Source organism: Balaenoptera borealis (assembly GCF_965194805.1).
Source record: "Balaenoptera borealis genome assembly, chromosome: 4".
NCBI lineage: Eukaryota > Metazoa > Chordata > Mammalia > Artiodactyla > Balaenopteridae > Balaenoptera > Balaenoptera borealis.
In genome coordinates this window covers 97,805,006-97,824,164 of record NC_138861.1, presented here as the reverse complement: position 1 = coordinate 97,824,164, position 19,159 = coordinate 97,805,006, and the positions used below count along the sequence as shown (strand labels likewise).

Genomic DNA, 19,159 nt, shown 5'->3' with positions numbered 1-19,159 from the left:
CTGAATCCCACAGTACCAAAAATGGAGTGACAACCCGTCATTTTGCAGGAAGGAATTGATACCCAGAGAGGGTGTGTGACCTGCCTGGAGCCACACAGCAAGTTAGGGACAGGGCTAAGTTTGGGACACAGATTTCTGGACTTGGGGTCCAAAGTATATCGTCTTTACCCACAGAGGACGTGTTTATGGTCGGCGAACTCGAAAGCAGTTTTTGCTGTACTTCATGTTCAGCGTGGAGGATTGGAAACAGAATGAGGCTGCCCAGTCAGCTTTACCTCTTGTCAAGCACTACCTACTGCACACTCTGGGCAAGCTGCCTCTGGTTAGGATGGTGCCATCCCCAAAGCAGCCCGGAAAGGCCCGGCATTGAGGAAGGACTCCATTCAAATGTGTTCATCCATTCACTCATTCATTCACCCCCCAGACACTTACTGAGCACCTGTTATGTGTTATGTACAAGGGTGGCTGCTGGACAATTCATATCTGTCTGATCTCTCTTCTTGAGCAAGAAAGAGGACCTGAAATTCTTCCCAGGCTGGTCTGCTCAGAGCCAGGGTGTGGGGTGGAATTGTGGGGCTGGTACTCAGCTGTGGCAACAGGTTTAGGAAATGTGGAATCTATGTTCCACTTGAGGGTGACCAGGAAGCCGGGGTGGCCATAGAGATCCGAATCAAGGAAGCACCTTGGCTGGAGCGGAGAGCCAGCCACAGGGCTCAGAGGTAGGGTTGGGGCGGGGGGCATGGCCCAGGAAGATGCCCAGAGGTACCCAGAGGAGCCCTGCAGGAGAGCAAATAGATGGGAGGTAACAGCTACGGGCGCCAAGGGGGCTTTGATAATACTTAGCAGCCCTAACGAGTGAGTGTAGTCCTTAAACATGGATTAGGAACACAGTGATGGTTATTTTTACTGTTCTCCTTAAAGAGAATGAGGGTGGGAAGGAGCAAAACCAAGGGATACTATAGACCAGTGCTTCCCAACCCCCTTCCCCCTTTTTTATTTTGCTAAAAAACACATTAACTTTAAATTTACCATCTTAACCATTTTTAAGGGCACAGTTCAGTAGTTTTAAGTATACTTACATAGCTGGGCAAGAGACCCTAGAACTCTTTCATTTTGCAACACTGAAACTCTACACTGGCTAAACACTAAATCCCCAGCCCTTGGTAATCACTTTTCTGTGTTCTGTTTCTATGATTTTTGACTACTTTAGATACCTCATGTGAATAGAATCTTACAGTATTTGTCCTTTTTCCCAGCCCTTTAAAAAAATCTGTGTCCTGGCACTGTTCACAGGCGTGACAGCATCCCATTGGTAACATCTCCAATTATACACACACACACACACACACACACACACACACACACACACGGGGGAGAGCAAAAGGGAGGGAGAGATGGCAACAAATGCTCACACAGCCAAGTCTTGGGTAGGGTACATGCAGAGTTGGAAAAAGCCCTCTAGAAATTCTGATACTCCCCAAGAATATGCCCCCCTTGTTGAGACTCACTGTTGTGGACAGAAAAAGAGTTCTCCAAAGCACTGGAGGCAGAGCAGGAGTCAGTCACAATATTTATTGAGCACTCATGGTGTACAGAGTACTGGGCAAAGCACTGGAAGGAAATACAGTGGAGATTCAACAGCTACTGTCGCTCGCCTCATGATTACATTTTACGTGAAAGGAGAAGATACACACATGAACATGTATAAACTAACATCTAGACACATGCATTTCTTATTCAGCACTGTAAGTTATCATGAGAGTTTACTGAAGTAACTAGGGCATGAGAAGCCATTGGGACACATGGGCTAAGTAAAAATCAAAGATACATTTCAGTGCTCAGGTTCAAACTTACCACTCTGGTGATGAGTGGAAGCTACCAGAAGACACTAGAAAATACCAGAAACTTGGTGAATCTATTTTTTTAACTCTATTGGTCATTGTATTTCAAATTTAAGAATTCAGCTTACCATGAAATAAAGGCAATTGACTCAACAAAGTACTAGAATAGCTTTATGTTAAAAACATTTTTTTTTTAAAGTAAAATCAGCCTATTGATAGTACCATTTCCAAAGGTCAGGCACAGACTCTGAAAGTTAATAGCATTTTTCTTCTTTTTAAAAAAAGCTTCCATTATGTGAAAGACTTTCCAATAAATTTAGTGAACAGAGGCATTTTATTGCTCTACATTATATTTGGGAAAACTTGTTTATATTCTTACATGCTTTTAAAGTTATTTTAAAGTAGGGTTGCTAGATAAAATATAAGATATATTTTAGTGCATGGGACATACGTATACTAAAAAAATTATTAATTGTTTATTTGAAATTAAAATTTAACCGGACATCCTGTATTTTATTTGCTAAATCTGGCAACCCTATTTTTAGGTTAACATACCTTTGGAATTTCCAAAGGTTTCCAATAAGGTGTGGGGAGCAAAGAGGCTAATTTAGCTTCATTTATATGCTAACACTGTCAGAGGGGAAGGCTTAATTCTTCTGGCAGGAAAATGGTAGGCTTTGTAGGATTTACTCAAATATTGGAGACATCTTCATTTCTTACACCTTTTATCATTACTATTTTAGCAGTGCACATTTTAGTCACTTGAATTTTTACCTTGAAATTTTTGACAGAGATGACTGGTTAGAATTATTTAAATAAGATTGTAGTCTGAGGAATAGAAAAACTAACATCTGGCTTGAAAAGTCCCCTATAACATATGTTCACATCCTCAATAATTTCTTCTCTGTTAACACTTTATCCCCCCAACCCGCAAAGAAACAACAATGTCAACACTCACATCTTGTTAAATTATACAACGTCCCTTCCCCTATTCATGATCACTTCCTGCCACTCTCTGCCCCTCCCCTTTCCATATTGATTTTTTTTGATAATTGAAATCACTAGCCCTTGTGCACCACAAAGAGTGTCTGTCAGGCATGGATCCATGGGTGGTCATGGACCCAAGAAAACAGGAAAAAGAAAAGCTCACCTCTCAGAAGCTTGGAGGCATGAAAACTATGAAAGAAAGTGGTGGGGAGGGAGGGAGGAGGGCTGGTAGACTGGATTGACACATTCTGTTCTAGAAATGCACTTCCTTGTATCTAAATGTACAGCTCATGTCTTATTTTAAGTTGAGAGTCTACACTGGAGGAGAGAGATTTCAACACCAATTTTGCAAAGAAAAGAAGTTCATGAAACTCCAACTATTGTAGAGGAATGTAGAATGATAACACTTTCTGAATTCCAACCTCCATTCACTATTCTTTTTTTAAACACACCGAAGAGTATATCTATATGTAAAGAATGTACTTCTCTGTTCATATTCCACATACACATAAAATTACTATGAACATTAACAAACACGTAGATTGTATTTAAAGGCATATACAGCCTTTGACTTTCAAAAGCTACTCGTTAATTGAGTCCAAGTATGGCAGTTTTTATTCTGGGCCTGACTCCACCTGTTTCCAGCTTGGCCAGGTGCACATAGGTTACAGCTCTCCTTTGTACCTGGAGGTCTTTCCAGAAAAGAGGATGAGTATGAGAAATTAAGTTGAGGCAAAGAAGCCACGGGGTTTCGTATCACCATATAAAGGTGGAGTTAAGCAATATATATTATTAAAGTAGAAAAATATTTCTCTGCCCCCTCTGGCATTTAACATTCCTTATGCTAAGACAGCATTCCATCCAGCTACTTGCCACATACTCTTTTCTTTTCAGAAATGTAAGTTACGAATTCCATCGTTTAGACAACTTTCCATATGCTGTTCTGATGACGACATAAACTTATGTCTCTGACTGCCCCTGACCGACCTCAAGAACAAGTCAGGCTGTTCTTTTATTACAGAAAACGGCCGGAAGAGGGTTTGCTTTGTGTTCCCATTTGTGGTCATGATGAGGTGGGTGGCTACAGAATGTACGTGAAAGAGTGATGGACTCCCCAGGGGCAAAGTAGCCCCCCAAATTTTGCATCAGCAGAAGCAGCAGTGCACAGAAGGGTGTCCCTATGGGGAGTGAGAGCCCATTCTAAAGCCCCACTTCTAAAGCTCATTAGGGTCCGCGTCCCAGTTTGAACACGTGCTTGGCAATTGCATGTGCAGGAGGAGTCCTGCTGGACTCCTGTTACTGGCCTGCTGAGGTTTTTCTAATGGTGACTGGTATGGAAACTGCCTGCCTGGAGCTGCCCGGAAACCCAGTCCCGGCCCCGCCCTAGTAGCGTTCCCCTGGCACCCGGACGAAGGATGCCAAGCAGACAAGGAATAGTTCCCACTGGGGATGGCGCCTTCCTTCTCCTTCACTTCCTGCCTCCTCTTCCTCCTGCTTTCTTCTTTTCCTCCTTCTCTGCTGCCCTGCTCGGTCCCCGCTCCACCCTTTGGCGCTCGCGGCCAGGGCACAGCTCACGGGGGCGGGGCGGAGGCGCTCGCGTGGCTGTACGAGCACCTGGACAGAGAGGCCCGGGTGGTCCTGCTCTCCACCTCCTCCCCCGCCTCCCCTCTCGCTCCTGGGGGCCCAGAGTTGGGGCAGCAGGGGAACGTGGCCATGAAGCCGAGGCGGAACCGCTGGTTCATGAAGCAGTAGATGATGGGGTTGACGCAGGAGGAGGTGTAGGAGAGCAGCAGGATGAAGGAGATGGGGGTCCCGGAGAGGCGGCGCTCGGCAGAGGCGGTGTCAAAGGCCCGCCAGGCGTTGGCGCTGAAGATGGGCATCCAGCAGAGGAAGAAGAGAACCACGATGACCATGAGCATGCGGATCACCCGCTTCTTGGCCATCAGGTTGGCGGCGGGGCTGCTGCTCCGGATGCGGCTGAGCCTGCCGCTGCTGCTGGTGGACAGCTGCTGCAGCTCCAGCTTCCCTGGGGGCTTGGGCCGCTGCAGGTAGCACCCATCGCTATCCTCGTATCTGCCGCCGCTGCCAGGGCGCGGTTTCCTTTCTGGGTGGGCAAGGGACATCACTTACTTTTCGGGATGGGTCATGCCAGAAAGAAGGCATGGAACCCCTGCCCCCTGCATCAAGGGGCTAAACCACACTTGAACTGTACTCTTGGCGACCTTGGGCCTGCCCTGACATGGGTGGGTATTGTTTACACTAGTCCTTTCCTTCAAATGAAAAGCTACTTTAAACTACTAAAATAATGGATAGTATCTGATGTACATAATTTATAATAGTAAAATCATATTTTACATATGTAGATTATAAAGATAAAAAACTGTTAAAGAATGAATAGGCACACTCGTCTTCCAGCTCAGGGGAGGAGAGAGGGTGGCGCCTGGAATTACAATTTGCTTTGGTTGCAGAAGGGGGTCCATCTGAATGCAACAGCACAGAGAGCCTGGGACCCATGGGCCCTCAGCTTGTAACTGGGCGATGTGTGTATTATGTCATCTTTTTCCACTCAGCACCCTTTTGAGAGGAATAATTTCCTCATTTTACAGATGAGGAATAGAGACACTGGGTCTCATGACTGTGCCTTATGACACAGAGTCTCCTAAGAAGACTTTTGAAAACCTCTAATATACTCTATACACACTCTGGGTACATCTACTTAAGTTATAGAAAATAAGCTTTTGTAATCCTTTGGCGTAAACATACAGCTAAGAGATAGTTACCTCTAGCAGACTTCTTCTGACTAGCATCGAACTTTATTCCCTGGTAAAGTTCCAGAGAGATTAATCCATACGCCACCATCATCACAATTCCAGGAATAAGAAAGAGGATGAGTAACAGGAAGGTGTGCCTAATAAAATAAAAAGCAATCCAATAACCAGCATCTCTAGCATTTCAAACTCAGATGGGATGGAATAAGCAGGGTTCATCTCCATTTTAATGAGTCTGAGGAAACACATTAATTACTAGTATTTAATATCTTTGGAAATTCCCCATCTGGAGGGTCAGTCATTAGAAGTTGCTCACTGCTTTTCTTTCAGATAAAGTCTCTTATGAAGGACTAGTTAAATTGGAAAAGTTTGCTGTAAGTCTGTGCCTGAAGCAAGTCTACATTTAAAACAAATGAGAGCTTAAAAAAGAAAAAGAAAAACAAGCCAATGAGAGTAGGTGAATACCTCAATAAAACGGTTTCTGAAATAATAATAATAATAAGAGCTTACATTCATTGATGACTTATTCAATTTCAATATAGTATATATATATTACTATGTCTAATTCCCATAATAACTTTTGAGGTAGGTACTATTAACATAATACCCATTTTACAAATGAGGAAACAGACTTAGAGACAATAAGTAATTTGTCCAAAGTTACACAGCTCATGGCAAAGGTGAGATCTGAACCCGAGCAATATGATTCTAGGACTCATGATTTTAAGCATCACAATATACCATTTGTTGACTTTATAGCAACAGAATCATCTAATGCATAGGTAGCAATGATGGAAAACCTCCTTGGTTTTGCAAAATAAGCATTCTGGCTGTTCTGACCCACTGGCACAGTGGCAAGAACATTCTAGTGCCTGGCGGGCCAGAGCTATGCTTTCTCTAAACATGTTTGATTCCTGAAGAATTGCAGCCTCCTTCTTTATGAGTCTGGCCCCTAAATCACTTTTGCAGTCTGGCATGTGTAAGGTTACACGATTAGGCCATAAAATTGTCAGAGGCTCACGGTGGCTAAGCCATTTCTCATTTCAATTGGACATGTTTTGATAAGAGTTCTTTTCGAGTCTTGGAAAAGTCCCTCATTTGCAACATAACTCTTTTTGTGTGTACGTGTTACTTGGTTGAAATGAGAAAAAGGAAGGCAAAGAAAGCAGAGATTATCTCAGTTTTAGCCATTTTTGAATGTCTAGCTCCCTGTTTCTAAAACATGCTGGGAACTGGTAAACATAATGTCCTGCATTTGTGTAGCCTTTTTAAAGATATTTAATGACATTTTCATAAACATGCTCTCATTTGAATCTCACATCCATCTAATGAGGTAGATAAAAAAATATCTTTATTCTTAAATCTTTGTGTAGATAAAGAACTTGAACGTCAGGGAGGTTATATGAACTTGTCCAATATCACCCACTAGTAAACAAAGAAACAGGTACTAGAACCTTGCCTTTTTATTTCCAGTACAGTGTTCCGTGCAAGTACCACAGCTGCAGCCCTAAGAAAAACCACATGGGATTTGGGACTCATCTTCGGCTTTACCTCCAGTTCTTGGAAAATCAGAGCTCTTCCAGATGCACACTGCATAGTGGTTAAGACCAGATGCTCTCTTATCTCTTCTAGGTTTGGGACCTTGAGCAACTTGCTTAACCTCTCCATGTCTCAGTTTCCTCTGTAAAATGGGGACAATAATAGTACCCACCCTATAGGGTTTTGAAAGGATTAGTTGAATTTATATATATATATATATGGCATTTAAAACACAGCACTCTGTTTGCTGTCACTGTTACTCTAGAAAGAGGTTAGAGCGAACCTTCTCGATAAGGCTCCAGGAGACTGATCCCCCAGACACTGGACAATACATTCCAGTTTTTATTAAAACTGCAAAATTATATCAAGTTGTATTAAACAAATAAACCCATGCAGCCTTACCAGGACTGCTGCATGACATCATTTGGCAGTAGAAAGCGGCACATGTTCGCGGTCTGATTGTTATTTTTGGTAAAAGACACCAAGTTGCTATAAATCGGGTACGGAGTCATGATGGTAAAGGAGAGGCACCAGGTAGCGGCAATCACCTTCAAAGCGTGGGATTTTGTCTGCCAGACGCGGGACTGTAAGGGTTTGCAAATTGCACCATATCTCTCCAGCGATATGGCTACCAGATTAAAGGTGGAGACACTCACAGAGGTGCCTGGAAAAGGAACAAAGAAGCTGGTTATGCAGGCTCTGAAATCCAAAGTTTATTTGCACAATGAGCTTAAGCATACCTGATCTGCGCAGGTTTGATAGATAGCAGAGGAAAACGCTCAGAGGGTAAGAATATTGTGTATGTATATCTAAAAAAAATGATTTATTCCCAGCTTTGTTCCCAAAACGATTTGAGGCAGGTAAAGAAATGTGTTTGCAAATACATCTTATTGCCAATTTTTAGATAAGTTTATTGAACTTTGATTACAACCAACTCCTTCCTAGGCTGAAGGCGCTCATTAATTAATAACCAAGTGGATGAAATATGTTCCTATCCCACAGAAGAGGTTTCTGAGTGACCTGTAGAATAGCTTTAGTTTTGAGCATGATCTGCGTAGTTAAGTTGACCTTTTAACCCAACATTCTCAAGGACTGTGACCCTGAAAATTCAGTGGGGTCTGAGCTGGGAGCATTAAAATTCTTCCTAAAAATTTCTAGTACAGACTTTTTTTAAAAGATTTTTTTGATGTGGACCATTTTTAAAGTCTTTATTGAATTTGTTACACTGTTGCTTCTGTTTCATGTTTTGGTTTTTTGGCCACAAGGCATGTGGGATCTTAGCTCCCTGACCCGGGATCAAACCCACACCCCCTTCACTGGAAGGTGAAGTCTTAACCACTGGACCGCCAGGGAAGTCCCCAAACTGTTTTTAAGAGTGAAACATTCTAAATTTCAAAATGGAGCGTTGAAAAAATACCTAGTGAAAAAGGAAGAAGGGGAAACTCTCCATATTATAACTAACGTTTTTCTCTGGGTGGAAGGACTAGGGCCTTCTTTCTCATTCTTTTTGCTTTCTGTATTTTGTAAAAGGAACATGCATCATCAGGGAGAAAGACGTCAAAACACCTCATTCAAAAGGATATACTTACGCATAGTCAAAAAAAGATTAATTTTCCTTATTCTTTGTATTTTGTGTGTGTACATACTTATTATAATCTCTTATCCCCTTAAAATTCCCTTTTATTCTTCATCCATATATTCAACTGATTCCTCTCTTATCTCTTACCATGATGGAGGAGTTCTTAGCCCGGGGCCTTTTGTGAAACTATGTATAAAAATATTCTTTTTCTAGGGAGAATATCCATAGTATTCCTGAGAGACTTAAAGGAATCTACAACCCTGAAACCATTCTATAAGAACTTATGTTCTGAGACAGGATTTGCTGTGTTTTATAGGGATTTACTCTAAGGAGTTGATGACATTTGAATTAGAGAGTACAGCCCCAAACTCCTCAGAGTCAAGTCTATACAGTGGGTCCACTGTAATTATAAACCCACCAACAGGCAAGCACTCTTTTTTTTGGCTATGTATTAGGAGTTTAATGAGTGTTAACTATTAGAAACAGTATTGAGGAGAACATAAAATTAAGGGAAGAATTGAAATCACTGGAATCAGAAATCCAACCAAACCATTATGGTATTGCAAACACTTTCAGAATTATCTTGCTTTTCATTTTCTAGAACAGTCTGTCCTAGAAATTTTCAGGAAGAGTTTTAAGGCTCCTTGCTCAGACCCCAGCTATTTTAAAACATTTTTGGTTGAGGTGAAATTTACATAACATAAACTTAATCATTTTAAAGTGAACAGTTCTGTGGCATTTAGCACATTCACAATGTTGTGCAACTACACAAGCACTCTTTTTAAATCTCCTTCCACAAACCCTGGTTAAGATTATTAAATATTATCATAAGATATATACAGACAGGTCTTGAAAGCCTAAAGCACTACGAGATGTTGGTTATTATTATTGCGTCATTGTTTAACAATGATCCTTTTCATTTGTGAGTCCGTTTTTCTTTTCAGAGGACTGGACCCAGATTGACACTTTCTTGGTTATTTGTCCGTGTCACGCAGATCAGTTATTCATCATCATTTTGTCACTGCTGGATCCTGCTTCCTCAATTGGGAGAAATAAAGGCTTTTAAAGCTTTCCGGTCATTGAAGGCTGCCCTAGCCCAACTCAGCTCTGCATATTTTGCCCAGCTTAGGTCAGAACAAACAACAACTCCTTCCTCATTCCCCGCCTCTCCTCCTCCTCTCCCAACTAATTCTCAGAATGGGCAAGGGACAAAGCATTTTGGCAGACAGAGGGGACAAAGAGACATGTTTTGTTTCAGCCTTAGAAGAGCCAAAGCAGTTGGCAAAGCGATGCCATATACTCACCACTGTGGTGGCTACCGATCTGGGTTCAAGTCAGCTCTGTAGCTTACCACCTGTGTGTCCTTGGGCACATTATTAACCTCTCTGTGCCTCTTTTCCCTCCTCAGTGAAACAGGGAAGGATAACTGTATATTCTTTATAGGGTGGTTGGGAGATAAAATATGATCATGGAAGTAAAAACTTAAAGCAATTAGGAGAATATCTGGTGCTCAAAAAAATGCATTCAAAAATATTAGCTCTTGTGATTTTTCTTATCATCACCATCATTTTGATTGGCAAAGGCAGAGAGCTGCATATCTCAGCCAACCAGTGTCAGCTTAGCGACCCACAGGCTCTAGGAGCAAATTCAATTCCTCGGCTAGTGGCAGAGGTCTCTCTCTCTCTCTCTCTCTTTCTGTGCCTGAGATGGTCCCAGACCCTGGGAAAACAGTCTGGGAAGTGAATCCTGAGAAGGGAATCTAGAACTCTGATGAAACTGGTTTTCAAGTAGCCCCTGTTCCCTAGGAAAGCCAGAGCAACGGCAGAAAGAGCCCTCTTCCAGCACCCTGGCCACCCCAAAAGCCATGCCTTGGGTTGGGTAGAGCTCAGAATACAATCAACGACCTCCAGGAAGGAACAGAACAGCATGCATCTGTCTTACTTTCTAACAGAATCAAGCAAAACCAACCTCTTCTGTGGCTTCTTACCAACTTATTCCACTTTGAGAAACTGACCCCTAAAACTGGGGACTGACTTCTGGGGAGTTATGAGGACTGACCACCCCCCACCATAAAGCCAGCTCCTCTGTCCTTACACCTAGCCCCACACAGCCAGATGTTTTGTTTTGGCTGTTAGGAGTTGGGGAAGGTCTGGGGCTGAGTGGGGTCTGGGGCGAGCTCCAGAAATAGGCACCAGCAGCAACTCACCCATGAAGTAAGTGGTGGTCTTGCAGACAGCGCTGCCAAAGATGAAATCCTTGAGCAGGTTGGGGATGAGGTTGAATGGCATGCAGAAGAGGCAGAGCATGAGGTCACTGACAGCCAGGGAGAGCAGGAAGATGTTGGTGACCGTTCTCATCCTCTTGTTCCGAATCAGCACCGTAATGACCAGCGTGTTTCCCAGCACACTGAGCAGGAATATCAAGGAGTACAAGAGAATCTGCACGGCTGGCTGCCACTCTGCGAGGAGGAACGCGGACGAGGGATGGAGGTTATGAGAGCAGAATGTTAAAACCTAGCACGCGCAGCAAACACTTATTTCCTGCCGATTTTTTTTTTTTCAGGGGCGGACATCATTGAACCCAGCTCTCCCTGTACTTACAATATTTTGCAGAAACAAAGTGAGGAGAGCACAGAGTGATTCAGTTGCTTCTAAAAGGTTGGTCTGTTAAAGGATCACTCACTCGGGGAGCCACTTTTTCTTAAGAACAAAGCTCCTCTAGTGAATAGTGATTGCTTTCTTTCCTAGCTGCTGAGCATTATTTCGCTATAATCACTTCTTCACACTGATTTCCCCCAAGAAAAGGCAACAGCTAGATTGTGACAGCACCTTTTCTGTGATGCTTGTAAGTTCAAGCTTTTACACTTGTACTCCCTTCTGGCTCCACTTCAGCTCCTCCTCCCACTGCTTTTGTGCCCCCAAGTCCTGTACATTAATCCCAACTCTCCCCTGGGGAACAATAAGAGCATTGGACTCAATTCTGCTTTTTGATCTCTTATCCAAACTTCTGAACAGATGACTTTATCCAGCCTTGTCTCACGAGGACTTTGTTATATTTTCGCAGTCAGCCTCGCCTTTGCTGATTTCTTCCCCCAACTTAATAGTTTTCTGAATTAAAGTATCAGCCTCTGACACCTACCTTTGGAAGCATGGGGCTGATCCAAGCAGAAAAGCGTCTCGTTTTCGATCCCCAGTTCGCAGGGAGCTGTCATGTTGCTTCCATTCAAGAGAAGGCTGTCCACATCCATCCTTGCTTGCTGCTTTCCACCAAGCGCTGGCGAGCTGATGAACGGCTCACTCTCGGCTCATTCCTCTAATGACCGACTGGAGAGTTTCCCAAATGCAACCTGCCGTGGAGGGGCAAGGGGGTTGGGGGAGTGATTGCCAGGTGTGGGCTTCTGAAGCCATTCTTAAAGGCGACTGGAGTTCCACACACTCAGGCCAGCTGGGCAAGCATTTGCACTCCTGTCTTGGAAAGAGCAGCTGATGCAAGCCAAGCCCGCTCCACCTTCCAGGCCCACCCCATTCCTGGGCCAGCCATGGGGCCCTGAGCACAGACAGCCTGATTGTAAGTTAACCCTTCCTGGAGTGTCGCTGCTTTTCCACACACATGCACACAGGTGTGGACACACACATACATGGACACATTACCTCTCTTCTCTGTATAGGAACCTGTCACCGTCCCAGACCTAGACAGAATAAAGCCCCAACTGGCCAAACCTGTCACCATCGCAGACCTAGGCAGAATAAAGCCCAGACTGGCCGTGTGAGACAGGAACAATTAACACCGTAACAGATACCATAATGCAGAGCATCAGGACCAAAGGACACGGAGGGACTGTTTCTACCTCCTTATATAAAAGCAGTTAGTGCCTTTTTAGCTTTGGATCCATGCCCAGCAATGTGTGTGGATATAACTGCCGGTTGTTAAGTTCTTACCAACCACAGGGTTATTTCTCTGCCCTTGGAAACTGAAAGAAGGGGGGTACTTTGACTATAGGTGCCTGGATTCTTATTACAGAAACACTTTAGTAAGATTTTCCATTCGTTCATTTATTCACTCGTCCATTCATTCAGCACATGTTCATTGAGAGTCAGCCATTTGCCAGGTACTTTTCTAAACACATAAGCAGATAATGAATAAGATTATTTCAGATGTGTAAAGCACCACAGAAGAAGTCAAGCAGGAAGGCGTAATGGAGAGGGATGGATGGGGGGGTGCTAATTTAGGCAGGGAGGTCAGGAAGGGCCTCCCGCAGGAGGCGGCTATGATCAGAAAGCTAGATGACAAGGAGGAGGACAGCTTGTGCCGATCTGGAGAAAGCTGCTTCTAGGCAGGAGGAGCGGTCTTCTTGGCAGCGGTCACAGAAAGAGCGAAGGCCCTGAGGTGGGAATGAACTTGACCTGTTTGAGTTCAGTTAGAAGTAAGGATGAGGTGGGAGATTAGGATAGAGAGGGGGACCTGGCCGGGAGCTCTGGGTTTTCTGTGAGGCTTTGTGGTGCTGGAAAACTCCTCCAGCCCTATCGTACACATGCTCTCCTCAGTTGAGACCGTTGGGACAGCAGGTGACAGCAGAGGGCCCTGTGTTTCTCACATGTTGCTTGGCCCAGCTGAGACCTGGTCTAGACGCCTCTGGGACCCCTTGTGTTTTGACAGCAATCTCAGTTGACAGAGCTACGTGTTATATATTTGCTGAATCCCTGCCGGACACAGATGAACTAATGGACATTTTCACCATCCAGGCTCAGGATGTGGAGCTGGGAAGAGAGTGGTACCTCTTTTCTTTGAAACCATGAACAGCTCACGTTGAGGCACTTAGTCATAAGAACTAGAAATTCGAGGAATGTTGGAGAAGCTAACAGTAATTATTAAGAAGACAAACTTTGGCATCAGACAGACCCAGGATCAAATCCTGGCTTCACTGGTTACCTGCTGGGAAATACTGGGCAGGTTTCTTAACCTAAGGCTCATTTCCTTCTTCTGTCAAATGGGGACCAAAATGACCTTGTAGATATTTGTTATGGAGATTGATTGCCTCAGGACAGTGCCTGACACAGAAAACGTGTTAATAAATCACAGATAATAATAACTATTATTTTTAGTTTCCTTTTACACACAGGGAAATTGACCTAGAGTGGCCATGTGATTTGCTGGCGAGAACCAGCTGTGGATACTGACCGGCGGCCCCATCCTTACTCCTCTTCCTGCAGCACAGAGCTTTCTTCATCGTTCTAGTGTCCTGTAGCCCGTTTGGAGCCAGAACCCGTGTCTCTGCCTGTCATTCCTGCCTCGGTTCCTGTTTGAACCTTCTCAGTCTGCAGACTGATACGGACCCTGCCCACTAGGAGGGGACCCAGTGCAATAGTGTCCTGATTTGGAAAGGGATAAACATTCAGATTTTGAGCACTGAGTATAGCTAAATTTCACTGCACTGCTGTTCCCAGCAGCTGACTGCTTCAGCTGCTTTAAGTGGGCTGATAGCACTCTCCATAGCGGTGCTTCCTAAGGAGGTTCCTCAGGCCCATCGGCTGCGGCTCCAGCCCCGGCAGGGATCCTGCTGCTGAGGGTCCAAGAGCAGAGGAGCAGAGGGCTGCTGTCCACCTGCCCTGAACGGAAATGGAGCCCAATTTGGAGCGTTTCTCCTCCCTCCCTCCCTCCCTTCCTTCCTTCCTTCCTCCATTCCTTCCTTCCTTTTTTCCTTTTATCCTTTCTTCCTCCCTTCCTGCCTTTCTATTCTGTTCTGTTCATCCGTTGGCAGGAAGAAAGGGTGGAGTGCAGGAGAGTGGGTCCTAGAAGTTTTGTAAACTCACAAGGAGTAAGTGTGGCACATTTGAGTGCTGTGCTTTACAAACTTCGGTGCAAATCTGATCACTGGGCTTAGTGGTTAAAAAATGGGGATTCCCAGGCTCCCTTCCCAGGGATTCTGATCCTTCAGCCCCAAGCCTGGGAATCTGCACTTTTATCCAGCATTCCTGGTGATTTGGAGGCCAGTGATCACAGGATTACCTCTCAGGAAGCTCCCTGGAAGCTGGTAAGTGTGTGAGAACAGGTGTCAGATGGTGGGAACCTAAGCCTGAACTTCACCCCAGTTGTGAACACGAACAAATTACTTGACTTTTCTGAGTCTCAACTTGTTCGTCTGTAAAACAGGCATAATATAGCACTACCTCTAAACAAAGCAACACATGGAAAGCACCTCGAAAAATGCCTAGAACATATATCTGGACTCTAATTGTTATTATCAGTGGATAAGAGTAATCCTGGGAATGCTCTATTTATCCCCATTATCATGGCCAGGTTAAGGGTTTGTGTCTCCAGTACACCAGCACAGTGCCTGGCATACAGTATGTGCTTGGGGAATGGGAATAAATAAGGAGTGAAAAATCAGGAGAGCCAATATCGCATTGCTTATTCTATCCTTCTATATCTCTATTACATCGGCTTTTTTCCTGGCCAACTCTGGATTTTTCAGTCTGACTTTCTGAGCCAGTGTTACCACAGAGTTAAATTAAAAAAGAGAGAATTCCAGCAAGAGACATTAGGGCTTTCAAGGGGAGAGCTGATGCATTTTTCAGGGTGTTAGCCCTTACTTCATTCGTCAGCACACATTTATCGAATGCCTTCTAAGTGCCAGGCAAGGTGCCAGGTGCTGGGGATAAGCCATGAAGCAAGTGGATGGAATCCTGCCCTTGGGAAATTCTCCGTGTACTATGAGAGGCAGGCGATAAATAGTTGGGGCAAAATAAAAGTAGCCTTCTTGCCTCGGAGCCCTACATTCTGATTGAGCACAGGCCCAGGAGAGTTGATAAAAATTTACTAAACTGAGTTGAAATGGTTTAAGTGCCTCCCCTCTCTCTGAGCCACAGACTTTGGGTGTCTCCTGCAGTCCCCAAAGCCCTGTGGGTACTGAGGGCTCTTTTCTGGCAAACACTCCCCTAGGAAGACAGAACATGAGCAATCCTGATGGGGCCCTGGATAAAGAAATTGGTAGCTGTTCCCCAAACCATTCTCCATCTTAAGAAACAATTGTTCTAAAACACATAAAAGAGTTATTTGGATTTTTTTCCTCATTATAACATGAATCATATGCTCATGATTCATGTTATGGAAATTTTTTTAAATAAAGAAAAATAGATAAGTAAAAATATTATACAAATACATTTCAGAGCCCCACATGATTTATCCTCAGAGAAACACAGTCCAGAAGCCAGAGGTAGTTAACAGGTAATGGCATGTTGCAGGATTCCCAATTCTTAGGGCAGCCTGACATTTCTTCAAATGCTCTTGCCTCCCCGCTGCAATTTTCCCCCTCTCTGCTGCTCAGAATGTCACTCTCTAAATTCCTTATTCCTCATTCTCTTTCCAAACTCACCCAGACTGCTGCCTGCTAGGGTTTTTCTCTTTTCCTCCCTGTAACCATCTCGGATTTCTGGAAGAGCCTGACTGGGGCTCACCTCCCTCCTCACCCTGCACTGGCCACGTATGGGTTCCTCAGGAAGGTAGATGCGCTGAGCCCTGCTGCCCTCAGAGGCTTGTGTGTAGCCCCCTCTGAAGTCCTTCTCCCACTGGCTGCCCTTCTTGAGAAATCATATTGGATCCTTTCTGACAAGTGAAAAACCCCTCCTTGCTACAGAGGAGGGCAGACACCATGTCTGTGTCTGATGAGGCTGTCACTTAGCGAGTCACGGCTGAGTTTGGGCAGGTAGCTTTGCCTCGGTCTCCATTTCCTCACCTGTAAAATGGGTTAACAGAGGTAACACCTACCTCAGAGGGCTGCTGGAATATTACATGTCACAGTGTGTGTAAAGCATACAGCAGAGTGTTTGGCATGTCATAAGGGCTCAGTAAATAACAATAATGATAGCAATATTAATAGTAATAATAATAATAGTACACCATGTTTCATGTTGATAGGAACATTAAAATCATCCTTAATACCACTGCCTCAAGATAGACGTTTGTTTGTTTTTAAACATCTTTATTGGAGTATAATTGCTTTACAATGGCGTGTTAGTTTCTGCTTTATAACAAAGTGAATCAGTTATACATATACATATGTCCCCATATCTCTTCCCTCTTGCGTCTCCCTCCCTCCCACCCTCCCTATCCCACCCCTCTAGGTGGTCACAAAGCACCGAGCTGATCTCCCTGTGCTATGTGGCTGCTTCCCACATCTGAGAGAGTGGCATGGACATATATACACTACCAAAGATAGACATTTGTTAAAGACTTGGTAGCTATCCTTCCAGCCTTTACCTCTAAACACAGTTTTTAAAAAGCAAATTTGAACTCCTACTTTATATACAGTATTCATCCTACTTACCACTTTTTGAAAATGTATTTTTAAGATAGAATTTTCTCTCAAAATGTGAAATATGGCTTTTGTAGGGTTCTGGAAAATGTATTTATTTTTTTAAAAATTTAGACAAGAAAATTAAAAAAAATTACAACTCCATCACCCAGAGAGTTTGAAAAGTGCTTTACACATATACTATTTTGTATATTCATTATTTTCACTTAGTATTTTTTCATCATCCTGTTTTGGTACTTCTCTATGATATTATTTTTAGGGATGGCTATTATTTCATTAAGAATACGTACTCCAAATGACTAAAGTATTTCCATACAGTTGGGTACTTAGTTATTATTTGTAGCCTTCTGCTTTTATAAGTGACACTGTAGTGAACACTTGTGCATATATATATTTTGAGGCATTTGATGTACACTGGCAACCTCGGGGCTGCCACCAGCACCACTCCAAGGGCAGTGCTCACGTTGAAGGCACTGTCACTGCCACTTCTTAGAGCTGCCAATGAACGACGCCTGGCACTGGTGGCCTGAGGCCTGGGCAAGTAGCTTTCTAAAGGATCAAACTCGTTTATAAGGCTGCTGTTTATTAGTACTGGTTTATTATCCTTTTATCAGCATTTGATATTATGAGTTCACATTTTCATTTTGCTAATTTAATCATTGAAAAAAAGCACCTCGTGGTTGCTTTAATTTGCACTTTTTCTTTTAATTGAAGTATAGTTGATTTACAATACTGCATTAATTTCAGGTGTACTACATAGTGAGGCAATATTTTTGTAGATTATAATCCCTTTATACTTATTTTAAAATATTGGTTATATGCCCTGTGTTGTACATTACATCTTTGTATCATATTTATTTTCTACCTAGTAGTTTGTACCTCTTAATCCCCTACCCCTATCTTGCTCCTCCCCCTATCCTTTTCCCCTCTGGTAACCACTAATTTGTTCTCTGTATCTGTGAGTCTGTTTCTGTTTTGTTATATTCATTCGTTTGTTTTATTTTTTCAGATTCCACATGTAAGTGAAAACCTGCAGTGTTTGTCTTTGTCTGACTTATTTCACTTAGTATAATGCCCTCCAGGTCCATCCATGTTGTTGTAAATGGCAAAATTTCATTCTTTTTTATGGCTGAGTACTATAATTTGCATGTCTTTTATTACCAAAGATACTCCATATTTTCCATGGGTTTGTTTGCTAGTTGTATTTCTTCTGTCACTTATGTAAACCCAGGATAAGCCAGAGCATTTTTTATGAATTGTTTACGTGCTTTGTCCATTTCTTTGTTCAATCGCCAAATATTTATTGAACACCTAGTACATGGCAGGAACTGATGTAGGTACTGTTCACAGCAGTGAATAAAACAAAGTCCCTCCCTTTACTGAGCTCCCATCCTTGTGAGGGACGCACAATAAACATAGAAATAAATAGAGCACATGATATCAGATAGTGATAAGTGCTATGCAGGGAAACAAAGCCAGATTAGGGGATGGAGAGTGATGGGTGACCAGAGAAGGCCTTCCTGAGGAGGTGACATTTGAGCAGAGATCAAAATGAATTGAGGGAATGAGTCTCATGACTATCTGGGAAAAGAACATTCCAGACGGGGTATTATTTGTCATCCTAAAAAGTTTTTCTCATCACTTGACAGGAATCCTACCTAAAGAGATGACAGTGATATTTAATTTACAATTTACTGTCATAAACTGCTGTGTGTAGCACAGACTGCTTCCCTTCCCCCCCCTTCTTATATAGTAATTGAAGCCCCAATTTTTAATTGGGTGCGTGGCTGCCTAGAATTAATGTTATATATTTCCATTCTCCTTTGCAGCTAGATGTGGCTGTATGCCAAGGTCTGGCCAATGAGAAGTAGGCAGAAATGAATATACAGCTCCTGAGAAGTATCTTTACAGAGAAGGAGCATACCATTTTCTTTCCTTTTCATCCTTCCTCTAACTAGAATGAAGATGTGAGGACTGGAGCTGGAGCAGCCATCTTGTACCCCGAGGTGGGTGCCAAGAATTGAATGTAGCAGAAACTTGGATACTAATAGAAACCTAGATTCCTGATGGTCTTAAAATTTATACGCTAGCCAGACCTAGACAGCTTACCTCCCCACTTCATTTATGTGAGAAA

At 43.3% G+C, this 19,159-nt stretch overlaps 1 protein-coding gene across 1 annotated transcript; it reads right to left on the bottom strand.

Moving 5' to 3' along the window:
- Positions 1-1,553: 1,553 nt before the first annotated feature.
- On the bottom strand, positions 1,554-16,879 carry CCKAR (cholecystokinin A receptor). Its single transcript, XM_082389290.1, has 6 exons — positions 12,365-16,879; positions 11,853-12,060; positions 10,921-11,172; positions 7,538-7,799; positions 5,609-5,736; positions 1,554-4,932 (listed from the first exon to the last, which is right to left on the bottom strand). Exons 2-6 carry the CDS (start codon positions 11,959-11,961, stop codon positions 4,400-4,402), a joined length of 1,284 nt encoding a protein of 427 aa, XP_082245416.1. The 5' UTR covers positions 11,962-12,060; positions 12,365-16,879; the 3' UTR covers positions 1,554-4,399.
- Between the last annotated feature and the right edge of the window lie 2,280 nt (positions 16,880-19,159).